Source organism: Jaculus jaculus, chromosome 4, assembly GCF_020740685.1.
Source record: "Jaculus jaculus isolate mJacJac1 chromosome 4, mJacJac1.mat.Y.cur, whole genome shotgun sequence".
NCBI classification, from domain to species: domain Eukaryota; kingdom Metazoa; phylum Chordata; class Mammalia; order Rodentia; family Dipodidae; genus Jaculus; species Jaculus jaculus.
Window position 1 is genome coordinate 18,940,337 of NC_059105.1, and position 17,420 is coordinate 18,957,756.

Genomic DNA, 17,420 nt, shown 5'->3' on the forward strand with positions numbered 1-17,420 from the left:
CAGTGGAAACAGCCCAGGAAAGGAGAGGCTTTTTTTAATCTTCTGAGTTTTGTGTTTATAATGGAGCAGCTGCCCTTGGACAAGATTATTCATTTATCAGGTCACCAGTAAAGGAGTCCTAGTCACCACATTCACACTGTTTGGACTGAAGTAGTGACTGTCTACAGGCAAGTAAAAATTTAGTCAGAGCAGACTCAGTAGGTCTGTCAGCCTGGTGGAAGCTATATTAGGCTCTTCCTGCCAAGCGCACGTGTTTTTTCCAGCACAGGCAAGCACAGAGGAAGCTGCAGGCACTAGAAAAACCACCTGTGGTCCCCTAGTCCTTTGGATCTCTGCTCAAAATAGGTCTTGCTTTTCACTCAACACTGTCCGTGAAGTACAAGTAGATCATGTTTCTTAAGTGTCTCATTTGGTCTCCATATGCTATACCAGCATCTGCTTAGGCAACTGGACTGTGGTATCCAGAGGTTAGCAAGATTGGGGATCCCCTCGTGATCCTTCCTCAAGGTCTGGAGTCTGCAGGGGTAACTGGCCAAGAGGAAAGAAATTCCTGATCTGCTCAGGGCAAAAATTCTCCTGTAGGACCAGGGAGTGAAGTACCTGTGCAGAGCCCTGAAAACCCAGCCAGGAGCTGGAGGAGAAGGCGGAGACCCCAGGAGGAGCTCAAGAGTCTTAGATGCCTGTCACCCAAGACCTTGAGAGTCCCAAGGAGCAGAAAACCCGTTTCTTCAGGGTCAGTGGAGGAGCTGAGCCAAGGCCCAGGGCAGACCAGTGAGGCAGGCAGGGGTCAAGAGAACCATAGCCTTCAGTGTGTCTGCTAGATCCCCTCTGAGTACAATCCCTCCAAAGACCCTGGTTCACTCAGGGATGGGCAAGGACCTGACCCACCAGAACTTTTAAGGGTTCTCTGATAGTGGAACTCAGCAGGGAAAACATAAAGGTTTCCTGAGTCCTTGCCCACCTCAGAGTTGGGGTGGGGGCCACCATCAAGTTTCCAAAGGAAAGTGCATAAATCCCAGCAACTCCCAGGGTAAGGGTGTAATAGTCATGGTGGTTTGCCCTTCCTGTTTCTGTGGCCCTGGAACAGCCCTGCTCTTAACCATACACAAAGTCTGATGCCTTCCCACAGGTAAGAAAGCAGGATAAAAAGGCCCAGGTAGGCTTGGGGGCAACCTATAAGCCCCACTTTTAAGAGGCAGTGGCAAGAAGGGCACAAGATCAAGGCCAGCCTGAGCCACCTAGTGAGACACTGTCTCAAAAAAGGGGAAAAAAAGGTGGGGAGAGATTTCTCAGTGGCTAAGGCACTTGCCTGCAAAGCCCAAGGACCCAGGTTTGATTCCCCAGTACCCACATAAAGCCAGATGCACAAAGTGTCACATGCATTGTTTGCAGCAGATGGAGGTGCTAGCATGCCCATTCTCATTCATATTCTCTCTCTCTCTCCCCTTGAAAATAAAACATGATGAAAGAAATAGAAGAAAGAAAGAAAAGAAAAGGAAGAAAGAAAGAAAGAAAGAAAGAAAGAAAGAAAGAAAGAAAGAAAGAAAGAAAGAAAGAAAGAAAGAAAGAAAGCCAGCCATGGTGGCACATGCCTTTAATCCCAGCTCTTGGGAGGGCAGAGGTAGGTGGATTGCCATGAGTTTGAGGCCACCCTGAGACTACATAGTGAATTCTAGGTCAGCCTGGACTAGAACGAGACCCTACCTCAAAAAAAGAGAGAGAGAAAGAGAGATTAAGAGCAGTAGACACAAATACCCTGGGCTCATCCCAGGGCAACTATCACCTACCAAAGGGTCAAAGCCACCTCACCTAGAAGCTTCTGGTGGTGGGCAAAGTCCTGGTTCTGCTCTGTATCCCACCATGGATACAGAAGCAGATGGGAAGCAGAAGCTGAGCAAGGGCCTGAAAATAAGACTTCCAGGGGCAACAAGGTCCCATTCCAACCAGGCCCAAGGATAGCCCTACATGATTGCCTGTTCAGAATAGTCAGCCCCAGACTGAGGCTTGGGTCAAGAGCCTGGATAAATGCAGTGAGCATCACAGGACAGGGAACAAGGCAGACCAGAGGCACTTTGCTGCACCCCCTCAGGGCAGAGTGTTATTCTACTATCCTCCCTGGAAGTATACTCTGGGTGCTCCCACAGCCTCTGTGGGACAGGTCATGTGTTTGCCCAGAGACTACCTGCTCATCAGAAGGGACACTCAGAGACTGCATGTGTCACCCCACAGCAGGGTTGGCCAAGGAGAGTCATTGGTTTCTGTGCTTCTTCCCACTGAGCACAGCCACCCTGCCGCAACAAGCCTGGTGGGGCCACAGCTGCAGGTCTGTATGGTGCTCCAGTTCTGCGCCCTACCACAAGCTAGCAGAGGAGTGACACAGTCAACTTTCTGTGGCCCCTGAGAGTCGGTTTCCCTCTGTGCTGTCCTCCTGGCAAGGGGTCAGATGACAAAGCACTTAGGGAGCCTGGCTGCATTCTCGTTTCCTTGACTGTCAGTGGCTGCAGGACAAGGGATGGCCCTGGTAAAGAGGGCCTGCGCCCCAGCAGCCAGCGACAAGAGCAAAGCATGCTCACGCTTGCAGAAGCAGAGCCCCTGTGTTCCTAGGAACATGTCTCCTCCTCCCTTTACCCTGCTGTCTATTACAGGTCTGTGTGTATGCGAGAGCCTGTGTACTCAGAACACACTTCTGCCTTAAACAGCCTGCTGCACAAATGCTAGGGTTTTTTATTTTACTATTTATTATTAAGGCCTATAAAAATACCAGAAAGACTGATGTGATGATTTCTGCCTTAACATGAAGATTATTCCCTTGCTACCTTGTTCCCTTCGCAGTGCCCTTCAAATCACAGCAAGCAGTCATGCTGCTCCATTTCTGCTTCCTTTGTTACACACTGCAGGATTTCTGAATTAGCACCCCACCTTAGTCTTCTCATTTGTAAATCAAATTCGTTTTCAACTCATTGTTTAGAAAAAGCATGTATTTTTCTGTTCCATGGAAGAGGACTTTTTGTTCACAATTAGATTATAATGCAAAAGAGTGTTTTTCTCAGAGTTGTCATCTGTTGGTGTTAGAGAAGCCTGTCTCAGCTTTCAAGGCTCCCAAGTTTCACCAGAATGATCAGGAGATAGTGGAGAACAACATGGCACCCACACTTGTAGACCAGCTTCCTAAATGCTAGTTTTATTTTTTTTTTAACATTTTATCCATAGTCTCCATATACTTACCAATGAGCCCTGATCATAATCCCTTCCCACCATCCTCCTCAATGCTGGTTTTAAAGCCAAAGCTGATCCATCCCATAGTCAGTGGTGACCCAGTTAGTTGTGCTGTGTGTGTCTGAGCTCTGTCCTTGGTCCAGGGCTACAAAGGCAACTTCCACTACAGAGGCATGAGGAGGAACCCTGACTCTGCCTGGGGTTCTGACCAGGACCACAATGTTTTTGGGGGTACTACATTGGCTTCTCCAGGCAGACTTCTGTGTGCCTTGGCCATACCTCCTCTGGTTCCAGTTCCACTTGGGCAGCAACTAGAACCAGAGAAAGGCGTGTGTGTCAACACCATAATGGAGCCAGCAAGGCCTGATTACCCTGCACTGCAAGGCTGCACAGCAGACTGCCGCCTGGTTCTGCTTAGGGGCCAGGGCTGCTGCCCACGTGCAGGCCTGCCCCATGCCTCCGTGCAGAGCAAGCCTTGGGAAGAGTAAGGCTTCGTGGCTAGCTTTGCGCTGACAAAGAGCTTTTGGGCTGTCAACCAGCTAGGATCAGCCCCTCACCCTCCCTACCGCAGCCACTGGGCCTCCCTTTGGCAGGGCTAGAGGGCTGCACTTGGATGCCTATCCTCTAGAGACTTCCTTTTGAACTAGAAAAATATGGCTCAAACGTGCCTCACTGCAACAGAGCCCCACCCGCTGAACCTATAGAGAGGCCCTGGAGTAGATTCAGCCCCACAGACTAGGAAACCTGGCTCTGGCCTCACCCACAGGGCCTGTTATGTCTGGCTCCAGAGGCCTGCTCCTCTGGGGTTTTCCATGCCTGTGAACTAGGCCCCATTCATTTCCCTGTGGTTTCATGGGAATGTCCAAATGTTCGGCAGGTTGCAGAGAGCCCAGGGGGAGAAAGGTCAGTGAGAGGCCCTAGCAATGACGTGGGGTGTCCCTGCAGCTCAACAATGGTAGGTGCCATGTCAGTCTGCGATAGCCTTTCCTCCTGAGGTGTGCGCCCACCCCCACCTCTTGTCCTGCAGCTCCTTCTCCAAGCCTCCACTTTCCAGCTCTCAGGCCACCAGCTCCACCCTGGCCTGGCCTAGGAAGGAACTTCAGCAAAGATCTTTTAAACTTTCCCATCCCCAGCAGCCCTCAATTTAGTGCTGATCAGACCACTGACTTCTCATCACGCCCCATTCCCTTGCAGCTTTCCACCACACTACACTCAATTTGGGGCCACTAGAAGAGCAGCGGGTTCCCCATGAGGTTAGCCACTGCCCCGCCACCACCACCACCTTGAGCTGCCCAGCTGTAGAGAAGGGGCCATGCTGGGCGCACCGCCTCTGTGAGAAGCCCAGCAGCTGCCTTCATGGCTGCTGAGGAGCCCAAGGGCTCCTGATACCACAGCGAGGATGTGTTCAACTGGGGGAAATTTGTTTTTCAAAAGACATGAATTTGAAACTGGCTGAGAGCAATTGTTATCAAATTTCCAAGTTAGCAGTTTTCTTCAAGAGCTAATTGAACAGTCTCTGTGAGTGGCCTATAATTCCATTAGCACAAGATTCCCACCGAGTTGTGACAAGTGCCTTAGTGGCTGAGGGCAGAGAGTCTGTTACTGTCTCACTCTTAGTTTTGGTCTTTGAAAATCACTTCATTTTTGTATTTCAGCAAATGTCATACCACTCTGTTCTGGCCCCACTTCTAAAGCCACTTTGCAAGTGTTCTGGGTTGTGAAGGGGTAAGATGAGTTTCTCCTCTGGGCTGGCTGCTCAAATGGATCTAGGAGCTCCAAAAGGCTCTGCCTTCCTTACCAGGCAATGCTGAGGCCAAGTGCTGAGGAGTGGACAGTCTGAGGGCAGGGCCAGAAGAGGCGAGCTCAGAACAAGCCCTGCCCTCAGCACCACACCTGGGCATGAGGAGAGACCCATGGCCAGTGCCAGCCTCCCATTGTTCATCTCAAGTTCTATGGGAGGGAAGAACAGCCAGCTGAGGGAACAGAGCTAACCCATTCTGAACCCCACCCACCTTTCCTGCTCCCAAGTTGGCCCAGGGAGGCTGTCCCTATCCTCACACATGGGGAGGTATCTGCTCTCCCCACTCCCTGGGAAGTGAGTACAGGTCTCTCTCCTCTGGCCACTGGATTTGACAGCTCTAGGGACGGTATCTTCATGCCACTTCCCTAGTTACCCTTCTGCCCTTCAGCTTCTCTCTTCCATTCTGGTGCTGCCAGTTACCAGGTGTCTGTACTGAGCCCTCAGCACAGTGCTGGGTGAGGGGCCCAGGGAATATGGGGTCTCTGTTCCTGACTGGCTGTGGCCCTGGTCTAGAACACTTTCTTCCCTAGCCCAGTTAGTTCAACGTGATGTCAGTGGTAAGTCCTGTGACCTCCACGCCCCCTGCAGGAACATGTGCAGAACAGACACTGAGGCACTCTGCAGGGCTTTCTTCAAACCCACCTGGAATGAGACATGGGAACCCCTCCTTCCCTCTGTCCCTTGGGATGCTGAATGACTTCCTGTGAGCCACTGCCTCTGAGAACACCTTTAGCTTATCTGCAGATAGTCCCCAGGCCTCTCATCCCTTCCTTCTACTGACACTGTCACCGTACTGTGTGGGCGTTGTCTACACTCACCCACCCTTCCTCCCCTTTCTGAGCAAGCCTCCCCAGCCTCACTGCTGGGAGCTGGCTTCTGCTTGCCAACTCCACTTGCCACTTCTCTGTCTCCGTAGCATTTTCCCCAAGACACTGCTCACCTGTTCCCATCTGCCTGCTCTTACTCCTGATCTCAGCCTTGGCCTCCCTAGGGTGGTGCCCATCCCCCCCCCAACCCCTCACAGGTATGCATGCTTTCTATGCTATTCACTTGCTGCCCCTAGCTGCAATTTGCCAGCCATTAGCTGCTCAGCCCTCATCCTAATTGGGCTGTGCCTTTGACCATTACCACTTCCTTCTCCAAAATGTTACTTTTTGCTCAGCACCCTCCTGGCTCTCATGATGGGTCCAGGCCTCTGCCCTCAATTCCTTATTTTCCAAACTCACCTGAAGCTTTTACTGTTTTGTTTACACACTTTAGCTGTTTCATATCTTTCCTGTCATCCTTGGCCTGTGCTTGTATATACACTTCCTCAGGGGAACTCATGAGAGCAGAACCAAGAGCATCCAGACTGCTGCTTAGGCAGTGTGAAACTTGGAGTCAGCCACGTCCTGGGTTACACATTAAACTCCTCTTATTCAGAAGGTGATAAGAGCATTGCAGGGCCACAGGAACTGTCACAGGAGGGCCATCAAGCAGCACCCAGGGTAGTGAGGCCACAGCTAGAAAGGGTGTGTGCTTTCCTGTGTGGCGGAGTGTGTGTTTGTGGCATGTGCTCTCCTGTGTTGAGTGGCGTGTACTTGTGTAGGGGATGCCTGTAGCCTTTTTCTCTGCCTGCTGTGAGGTGAGGGCCTTGATTATTGGCTGCCTGGGATGAGAAGCCTTACACCTGCCTCTCCTCCATCAAGCCTTGAAGGCTCAGAGCACAGGTAGAGGATGCTGTGACTGAGGGCTGACAAGTATTCACCCTGGTGTCCTGGCTGACAACTTCCTGTCCTTCCTGTCACAGCAGAGCTCTATCTGGACCTCCAGAGTTGAGAGACATCAGTGGCACTGGGCTCCAGAAGCTCAGTAGATGCCAGGCCTGGAACCAAGGCCTGTCTGTCTCTTGGGGCTTGGCTTGCTGTTCTGGATGGTGATCCTGGCTGGCTGCCATTCCTGAGCCCATTTAGAGCAGTTGTCCAGGGCAGCTCCCAACTCCCCAGCAGAGCTGAGTGACCTCATAACTGCAATGCAGTGATGCTGTCCCTGGGGGAAGGAGGCAGCTTACAACTAAGGGCAGGTGCCTAGGCCAGAAGAGTGATGTGTAGGCCAGGGAAACCTGCAGGGCTGTGCGTCCTCAGCAACCCACTGCAGCATGTGGCATCTATTCCAGCACGCCCCACCTGCCCCAGGACAGCACACAGCAGCGTCTGAGTTTAGCTGCTGACTTACACATGACCCCCCTCCCCGAAGAGGGAGCAGGTCACTGGGGTGAGGAGCTCAGCTTCCAGCCCCCCATTTGTCATCCCCACTCCCACATGACCCATTTGCTCAGAGCCCTCAGCTCTAGAGTCAGCTTTGGCTAAGAAAGAAACAGACAGGGAAGCCTGAGCCCCTGGCCCTCAGGTCACAGAACCTCAGACTTTTCCTGCCCAGAAGTTCTTGGGTTCTAAGCTGCTCTGCCACATCCCAAGTCCTGGGATGGAAGATACTGGGGTCCCCCTGCTGGCAACCATGAGAATTGACCAGGGTGAACTGTCCAGCTATGGAGGGGTCCCTTTGCTGGCCACAAGTAAGTAGGGCTACCCATGCATTCCTGACTGGGGTGCTTGGCCCCACAGGGAACCCTGACCTGATTGGAACTCTGGCTGAAGGTGGTTTGGTCATGTCTTGGCCTGCCATTTGCAGAGCTTTGCTGTGGACCACTTTGCAACTCCCCAGGCTCCAGAGCCAGAGCACCTGACAGGCCCTCTGTGATGTGCTCATGTGCACAGACTTGACTGTTCTCTCTGCCATTTCCCCTCCTGTATACAGGTATGATGAAATTTTAAGGACAAGGTGTAAGTAAATTGTCCCTACAGCCATCCTAGAACACTAGTGAGCCTTGTTAGCATCCAGGGAATGGAAGCTTAATGCTGTGCCCTCTTCCTGTTTGGTAACAATAGTATTTGGGGATAATTGCTTGATGATGCTGAACTTCCGTGGAGAGAACATAGACTGACTGCTGTCTTAACTGAGAAGGAAGGTGAGAGGAAGAGAGGGAAGACAGGGCTGCTCAGTAGAAATGGAGACCAGAGACACCAAGGGGCCTGCCAAGGTCAGCCTGTGCGTCCAAAGCTGTACCATAGTTGTCCAGATTAGCCAGATATGCACGCTTGTTTTCCTCTGGGCCTCAGGTGACTAAGAGAACTGTGCTGGGCTCTAGGGAGGACAAGCAGTGAAGCTCCTGAAGAAACAGCTTCCCTGGGTCTTTCGTTGCTCCTCCGCAGCAGTCCCACCCTCTCTCCCCCTCGTGTTCTTATCCTCATCCTTATTTGAGATTGAGAGTGGTAAGGTGGATGAGCCCCATGAAGTATAATCCTGGCTGTGCCCAGGAGGCTCTTTCACCTATAGGACCTCCATCCAGAGTCACCCCTGCCTCACTTAGCCCTACTCCTGCCTGTCAGCTGCCTCCTCACAGCCCTAATGTGGGATCCTGCTGCCACCTGCTGACCTGACTCCTAAAATGCAGCCCAGACTTAGCCCTTACGCCAAACAGACTACATTCTGCCCCACAGGATTCTAGACTACATGGAGAAAAGTCCAAAATCGCAATGCCCATTGAGTGGTCACGGATTAATTCACTTAAGTATTTGAGCATTTGGGCAACAGCTTGACCAGGAACATACTATAGATCAAATCCCAGCACTCTGGAGGCTGAAGTGGGAAGATGAGTTCAAGGCCAGCCTGGGCTATCTAGTTTCAACTTCATTGAAGAAACCTTGTATTAAAAGGCAGGAACATACGTCTCTGGGGAGGTCCTCTGGGGTTGACAATACCGTGGTAAAGAAACTAAACAGAGTCTAATAGTACTGGACCATGGATGACATAAAGGGAGCCTTTAACTGGTCTTCACAGAAGGCCTGAGGAGAAGTACAGAAGGGGCATGAACAACAGGGGAAGATCACTCACTCACTGGGTGTGTTGGCTATTTGCATGAAGAAAGAAAAGTACCACCATGTCTGGGACTTGATGTGCTAGCCCAGGTTGTCCTGAATGTCATCCCCTTCATCTGTTGTCATGTCCGCCTTGAGATCAGGTGCTGGTGTTGGCCCTGGGTTACCTTTGGGGAGAAGGGTTAGGAAAGATTTGTGACTTGTTCAGGTCCCACAGCTACAGTGTGGTGGAGCCAGTATTCAAATAGCATCTTAGGGGACTCAGTGGAAAGTGAAGGTGCTTGAATGCAAATGTTTTTGGCAAGCAGTGATGGGCACAAGGACAAATTAGGGACTGGGAGGCAGGGTGGCCACCTAAAAGGCATAGCTAATCCAGTGGGCAACACAAGGGTTCCTCTTTTTGTGAGCTAGAGTTTGTGCACAGTGGAAGGGCAGCTGTAGCCCTGCCTTCTTGGGCCAAGAATCCATCTGGTGGTGTCTGTGCTGCTGGGCACCTTCCCAGCCCTTCTCTGTAGAATGGGCTCCTCAGGGAAGCACCCTAGCAGACCAAGGGCAGGCTTCTGCATGACAGGCTGTTTCCCCCTCACTATACCAGCTCTTCCTTCTAAGACCTAGTCCAGATGATAAGCCTGACTCAGAAGTGCTGCCCCCACCTGCAGCAGGGACATGGGGAGTTCATCCCTAGGCCCCTGGCTGCTGTCAACTGGGAAGAGCTGACCTCTGACCCTCTCCCACCTCCATGATTTAGAAGCCCAAGGCTTGACAGGCAACCTGAGGAGAGTCTTCCCTAAACTGAGCAGGTCTTGACTGACCCTTGCTTCCCCAGGGATCAAGCTTTCCTCATACAGGACACCCTGGCTACAATGATACCAAGATGTGTACCTCTTCCTGAAAGGCACCATGTTTGGCCCGTATGTCCCACCAAGGGAACTCCAAGAGCAGCATGTGACTTCCTGCACTGGATTGAGGTGGCAGGTGCTGACATCGGCTTCTCAGTCTTAGTATACTTCCTCCGTCTCCCATTAGTCTTTTTTCCTCCTCCCTGGGTCCTTGATATCCCTGGGTTCTTCTCATTTGGAGCCTTATCCATGTGGACTTACTGGTGATTCCAGTTCTACTGAAGCAATGCAAAACTAGAGCAATGGTACCTATGAGGTGGACTCTCCAAGGAGCAGGTTCCTTCCACAGAGAGCTTACCTGTGTGCCTTCTATTGGCCAGGTATGGCCTAAGTGTCCCCCTTCAGAGGAAATTGAGACAGTCTCCATGACTGTTCCCCAGGATCTTCCTAGTGGGGAGACCACACACACGTTCATGGAATGGCTCTGAGAGAGTGTGAGCAAGGGTGAAAGGGAAAGAGCATGGAAGAACAAACTTAACTAAGTTGCCAAGAGGTTCTTGACACTGGAAAATAAGGTACAAGAAAGCTAACTGGGTAGTGATCTTGGGAAAGGGGCACAGTCACCTGCCTCTAATATCCCTCCAGTCACCACCTCTCTCCTTCAGGCTCGTGGAGGAGTTCATGCTCTTGGCCAACATGGCAGTGGCCCACAAGGTCTTCCACACCTTCCCTGAGCAGGCCCTGCTGCGCCGGCACCCACCACCTCAGACAAAGATGCTCAGTGACCTGGTGGAGTTTTGCAACCAAATGGGGCTGCCCATGGACGTGAGCTCTGCAGGAGCCCTCAATGTGAGTTCTGAGGGGTGGGCAGGTAGGGAGAAGAGAAAGGCCTAGAATTGGGGGATGGTGACTGCTTCTTCCCACAGGGTACATTCCCCTTCATCCAGGTCTTCCCTACAGTGAGGAAGAAGTCCCTGCCTAGGGGTAGGTATCCTCACTTGAGACTTGTCTATTGGCATGTCCTGGAGCCAGGACTAAGCTGGTCTTAGACCTCCGGGTTTTCAGTGTAGGGAGGGACTGAGCTTACTGGAAGCAGGCAGCACTTCGTAGAAGTGGTTTCGGTTGTTCCCTGCCTGGCAGTAAGCTTCACCGGGCTGAGGAACCTAGTGTCCTGGCTCATCCCAAAGGAGGGAGACCACTTAACCCATGTTTCAAGCCTGGAGGCCTAGAGATGCTTCAAGTCGGAAAACTGGCCTGCCAGCTAGACATAGAAGGGCTGACTGATCTCAGGCCCTGTGGGGGCCACATGCTACTCCTCATACACCAGGCCCATGACCAGAGAACCCCTCCTCTTCAGGCCTGATGTTAAATAGTCAGTAAGTGACAGGCACAGTGCCTGTCCCCAAGCCTGACCACATTTCATGTAACTTTCTGGGATTTTCTTCTAGAAAAGTCTGACCAAAACATTTGGAGATGACAAATACTCCCTGGCCCGGAAGGAGGTGCTCACCAACATGTACTCTCGGCCCATGCAGGTAAAGAGAGGCCAAGCCTCCGTCTCCACTCCCAGGAGCACCTAAGACCCTGGCCTGCTACCTGCTACTTCCTGTGTTCACAGCATACTGCCATTCCTGTTCTGCTCTGGGCCTGGCTGGATGGATAGGGGATAAGGAACTATGTGAGAGGGGAGTATGCCACATGCACACCTGGGACAGACAGGCCTCGGGTCTAGAAGAACCTATCCTGTGTAGCAGGACAGCATGCTGTAGCTTTCATGGGCTATTCTGGCTTGTGGTTGCTAGGGACCCCAGACAGGAGGAAAGTTCTTACCCTCTAACCCAGCTACAGAGTTTGTCTGTGGTCCTAGGCCCATGTCTCCAGGCAGGTGACAGGTATAGGATAGGCAGGTGCAGGCTCTGGCAGCCTGTTGCAGTCCTCCCGAAGTACACTTCAGCTTCTTAAGGGCCTAAGCATCTTGGAAACAAGGCTTATCTCAGTAGACTGACAGGTCAGCAGGATCTGCAGGTGTTCATAGGGTCAGCTGTGAGTCCTAGCACCACCAAGGCAGAGACCAGCCATTTTTCGGGGGTCATTCATTTGACAGATTTACTCTGTTCTTGAGCATGGCTGATTTATTTCTTAACACCACACAGGTATACTAGGAATAGAGTCATCAGGGCCCTTTTGGGCCTGGCTGTTCTTCCCTTGCTCCCAGGCCCCAGTATCTGCTCCCTACCCCCACTTTAGACAGTACCCACAGCATAGGGGCTGTGCATGGTACCTGGCTTTAACCTGCCCTGCTTGCTGGAGGCCTGTAAGACACAGCAGACCCTGGGCTGTGCCCTCTGAAATCCTGCCTCCACCCAGGATTCTGATGGCAGGGAATGACCCAGTGTTTGTGGACATCTGCTCTCAATGCCCCATGAACTGGGACAGGATGGGGTAAGGCCAGGGGCAAAGCAGCAGCAAGCACAAAAGGGAGGGGTAGTTGTGCCTGATTATTTTTAAAGAATATTTTGTTATTTATTTATTTTAAAGAGAGAGAGAGAGAGAGTATGAGCACACCAGAGCCTCCTGCCACTGCCGACCCTCCAAACGCATTTACTACTTTATGCATCTGACTTTATATGGGTATTGGGAAATTGAACCCAAGCCACCAGGCTTTGCAAGCAAGTGCCTTTAACTGCTGAACCAGCTCTCCAGTCCTGTGCTTGTTTCTTTTTTTAAACATTTTTAAGACATTTTTATTTATTTACTTACTTATTTGAGAGAGAGCGGCAGATAGATGAGGGGAGAGAGAGAAAATATGGGCACTGCAGGGCCTCTAGCCACTAACAAACTCCAGACACATGTGCCACCTTGTGCATTTCGCTTTATGTGGATACTAAGAAATCAAAGATGATCCTTTGGCTTTACCAGCAAGCATCTTAACCACTAAGCCATCTCTTTAGCCCCCTATGCCTGTTTCTTTTTTTTTAATTTTTATTTATTTATTTATTTATTTGAGAGCGACAGACACAGCGAGAAAGACAGATAGAGGGAGAGAGAGAGAGAGAGAGAATGGGCACGCCAGGGCTTCCAGCCTCTGCAAACGAACTCCAGACGCGTGTGCCCCCTTGTGCATCTGGCTAACGTGGGACCTGGGGAACCGAGCCTCGAACCAGGGTCCTTAGGCTTCACAGGCAAGCGCTTAACCGCTAAGCCATCTCTCCAGCCCCTATGCCTGTTTCTTAAATGAGCTGTAGAAACAGGATACCAGAGCTGTCCTGAGGCCCATTGAGCACTACAGAAAAGCCATTGCCTTCACCCAGAAATACCTATGCCAGCAGGAGGCAGCCCAGGTCCATTTTCCTCCTCACCCCAGCCTGTCTGGGGAACTGGGCCACCGCTGAGAACAGAACCACACATGGCTTGCAGTGAAGGCTTAGTCTACCTCCTGCAGTGACTTGCCCCAGACATAACCCAGGGCCCAGTGGGAGTTGCACCCTCAATCCAGGACCATGTACACAAAGTAACCAGAGCCAACTCTGCAGTTGGCCAAGCGTGCTAGAGCTATCAAGGGTGTGAGCAGGCAGCTGATTCCAGTGGCTGTGCTAGGCCCCAGAGCAGCTCAGCCACTTTCTGCTCCGTGTGTCTGATCCAGGGCAGGTCGGATGATCAGGAGTGAGCAGACCTAGGCTGGCAGGCTGGACACAGTGGCTCCTCTGGCAGGCAGGGGTGATTACTAGGGGCTGGTAAGTAAGCACAGCTATCAGCTAGGCCGAGATGGGGCCAGAGCGGATGAAGTCAGCTCAAGCATAGGCCAAGAGTCCATTGCAGGATGCATTCCCACAGGTCCGCATCTTGCCACACTGGGCAGAGACCTCAGCTTCTTCAGCTTCTACTTGTGCCTCCAGGCCTGCGCCAACATGGCATGGGCTTCCCTGTCCTCCATCCTACACAGTCCAGAAACCACCCCTGCATCATTCTTGGCAGGGACTCAGCATCCATGGGCTCTTGGGAAACTGCCCTGGTGGTCAATCCCATAGGACCCTAAGGAGCAGAGGCCATACATCATCCTGAGGACTTCTAGCACCCCATTCCCACCAGAGGCATAGCTGTCTAAATTGTTCCAAGTAGAATAGCTAGAGCAGGTCCCGGCAACCTGCAGGCATAGCCAGTATGTATTCTGAGCACTAGAGCCGGCTAGGTACTGCCTAACCGGCTTGGCCTCATGGCAGCTGCTGTGGTCCCCTCGGCAAAATGGCCCTGGCCCCAAGGGCCTGCCTGGCTTTTCTCAGTTGTCTGCAGCCTGTCAGCTAGGTCTTTACCAGCAGTGCCACAGAGCAGACTGTAGTGTTATAGAGCCCACCAGGTTCAGCCAGGCTCTGAGCCCCACCCTCTCCTCAGATGGCACTGTACTTCTGCTCGGGAATGCTGCAGGACCAGGAACAGTTCCGGCACTATGCCCTCAACGTGCCTCTCTACACCCACTTCACCTCTCCCATCCGCCGCTTCGCTGACATCATGGTGCACCGCCTCCTGGCTGCTGCGCTGGGTAAGGGAAGTGGCTCAAGCCAGGGCAGGCTTGTGTCAGCCAGGGGCTACCCATCCTCAGAGTAAGGGGCCAGTGCCCACACTGCTGTAATTATGGAGGTCCCAAGGGACAGAAGAGCCTGCGCCTGAATATCATCCCTTCACACCAGGTGCTAGGGAGGGGAGACTGCAGTCAGGCTCACGGTAAGCCTGGGGCCACAGTTGTCCTCGGGGCCCAACATCAGCATCAGCATGCCACCTTCTTTAGCTCCCCCACTAGCAGTCCTGACCACCCTCTTCCCAGGCTACACCGAGCAGCCGGATGTGGAGCCCAGTACTCTGCAGAAGCAGGCCGACCACTGCAATGACCGCCGGATGGCCTCTAAGCGTGTGCAGGAGCTGAGCACCAGCCTCTTCTTTGCCATCCTCGTCAAGGTGAGGCCCCAGCCTGGTACCTTTCCCTCTTTCCACCCTCTGCGTGCCCACTTACCAGAAGCCCTCAAGGAGTATCAGCACATCTCCCTCCCTGGGAGGATGCTATGGCTGGAGCATTATCCCTACAGGAGAGTGGGCCCCTGGAGTCAGAAGCCATGGTGATGGGTGTCCTGAACCAAGCCTTTGACGTTCTGGTGCTGCGCTATGGGGTACAGAAGCGCATCTACTGCAATGTGAGTATGCTCAAATGAGAGTGGGAGACAGACACCTGGAAACCCAGCCAAACACTCAGAGGACTGCACCCACATGAGATGCAGAGCCATATTCCCCACCTGTCTCCACTCCTATGCTGAAGACTTCTCTGTGCGTCCCTGGCCTGTGGTAGTCAGACAAGCATGGGTTAGGGTTAGTATCAGACTGAGGTCCCCATCTTGGGAGGGACATAAAGTGTTTGGGTCCCGCTGTGCTCTCCCTTCCCACTGGTGAGCCACAATAGCATGTGCCAGCAGAGGGTCCAGAGCCTTGACCCCAACCAGGTAAGCCTCCCTGGAAATGAGTCTCTAGGCCAAAGGTCAGGCCTGGACCCCCTCCCCAAAGACTCAGGAACACAGAAAATAAGCCTGTGACTAGCCAGTACAGGATGGCCTGTACAGTGTGTGGGCCTCGGGGTGCTCTCATAGGAACATGTGGAAAGAAAGGCAAGACGATAGTCCAGTGCTGCTCTAGACATGATGTCCCTGAAGAGGAGTAGACCTGTCCTTACTTTGGCTCCTTCCCTGGGTGACGGTTGATGCAGTCCTTTGGGTGCCTGTCCTAATGCCAGCTGAGAGGCCTGGCTTTAGCTACCATGTGGTCAGCACGTCACCACCTGGCTTCTGCCCCTGGCTTTGAATTTCTTGACCTCCAGAATGTTTGAGAATGCAGAGCCCTGCTCTGGAGGAGACATGGGAGTCATAAAAATAGAACAGGAGAGCGAACCGAGTGCAGCTGGAAACAGTCAGGGTGCCTGTGCTGAAGTTCACTAAGCAGGACAGAGTTCAGGCCTAGGTCAGCTTCTCATGTACTGAGCTCTCGGCCTGGGCTGTCACACCCAAACCCAACAGAGGGCACAGCCTTTGGGTAGTTCCATCAGCCAGGGCAGATCTGCCTCCTCTATCATGTAACCTCAAGAGCCCTGGTCCCTCTCAGTTCATCCCTTGGTCCTGGCAGGCTCTACTGAAGCTGAAAAGACAGGAAAGCAGGGATGATGGCATCCCTGTCTTGGGCCAAGCAGCCAGCAGTGGGGTATCAGGGCAGCAGGCCACTTCTAAGCAATGGTTTTTCCAGAATATGAAGGCCTGGGGCCTAAGGCACCACTATGTACACCCTCAGGCACTGGCCCTGCGATCCTACCACTTCCAGAAGGTAGGGAAGAAGCCAGAACTCATTCTTGTCTGGGAGCCTGAGGACCCTGAGCAGGAGCCGACACAGCAGGTCAGCATCCCCCTCCCCCATACTGTGCCCTCCAGCCCTCTACTTGCCCTGTGTGCCCCAGAGTTTTCAGTCCCCATGCTGAAGCCTAAGCCCTGCACCTAGACTGCCAGGGCCCTCACTTGGGAATGTCTACTATGGGAAGACCCCCTCCGCTTATCCCCCTAAAGCAGAGTTTCTTAACTTGTGGGTTCCTTTAAGATGCTGATAAAAGCTGTGGACTTTTTCACTCCAAAGGCCAGCCCAGTTCAGCTCAACCTGTCCTTAACCTTTGTGAGTGCTCACCACATACCAGATGTTCACACAGTGCTGCCTGGCCCCTTGGTTCTCCTCACGCTCCACAGTTTCAGTTAATAGATGGGTCACAAGGAGGCTCAGGGGGCTGAGTGTGCCTTGGTGGCCAGCTGCACTTTGACCACATCCCCCTGCCCTCTCTGTCCCTACCACAGGTCATCACCATCTTCAGCTTGGTGGAGGTGGTCCTACAGGCAGAGGTGGAGGCAGCAGCCCTCAAGTACAGCGCTATCCTGAAGAGGCCTGGCCACGAGCATTGCCTGGGCCTAGAGGAGGGAGAGTCAGATGAGGAGCCAGAAGACTGAGTAACAACTGAGCCAGGCCTCACGCCCTAACCTGCTGGCTTTTAGGAAGGACCTTTTGACATCAAACGGGATTTTAAATTCAGTTTTTAACAACTCAGGGGTTTATTTTTATTTTTTATTTTTTGCAGCTGTTTTTAAATGAACTTGAGGGGATAGGGTGAGACTTGGTGGAAGGCTGAGGCCTGGCCAGTGCTTCCTCGAGCAGAGAGAGTCCTGGGCAGCTAGCCCCACTTCTTTCAAGCCACCAGTGTCCTCCTCAGCCCAGGAAGTGGAAGGTTTCAGCAAATCAGTGTCATGGAATAAAATCAAGTGTGCAGTGCTGTCTGTTTGGATGTCATGGAGGAAGCCTGGCAGCAGGGTACCCCGTGTACCCACAGCAAAGGGGCCTGGCACAGGCTTCACCTCACAGCTGAGCCAGGGTCACCAGCCCAGAACCTCGCTGCCAGCTCCAGGGTGATTCACGAGCTATGTGTGGCAGATTGATGTTGGAGCCTCCTTCTGGCTGATTAAAAATGTAATTAGTATGTACAACAGGGAGCTACCCATCACTCTGCTCACATGGCCCTGTCTGCCCCTCCCTGTTTCCTCTCTGCTACTAGCATGGGGCCCTAGGATCAGGGCTCCGGGG

The 17,420-nt window shown here is 52.6% G+C and overlaps 1 protein-coding gene across 2 annotated transcripts in view; it reads left to right on the plus strand.

The window, feature by feature from the left end:
• Dis3l2 (DIS3 like 3'-5' exoribonuclease 2) overlaps positions 1–17,112 on the plus strand; it is a 428,102-nt gene extending 410,990 nt beyond the window's left edge. For both annotated transcript variants that reach the window (XM_004662245.2, XM_045147855.1), the window contains exons 15-21: positions 10,439–10,622; positions 11,222–11,308; positions 14,163–14,310; positions 14,593–14,723; positions 14,852–14,956; positions 16,095–16,196; positions 16,643–17,112. In XM_004662245.2, the coding sequence (XP_004662302.1) occupies positions 10,439–10,622; positions 11,222–11,308; positions 14,163–14,310; positions 14,593–14,723; positions 14,852–14,956; positions 16,095–16,196; positions 16,643–16,792 (907 nt within the window). In that variant the 3' untranslated portion in view covers positions 16,793–17,112. The remainder of the gene's footprint in view (positions 1–10,438; positions 10,623–11,221; positions 11,309–14,162; positions 14,311–14,592; positions 14,724–14,851; positions 14,957–16,094; positions 16,197–16,642) is intronic.
• The last annotated feature ends 308 nt before the right edge of the window (positions 17,113–17,420 follow it).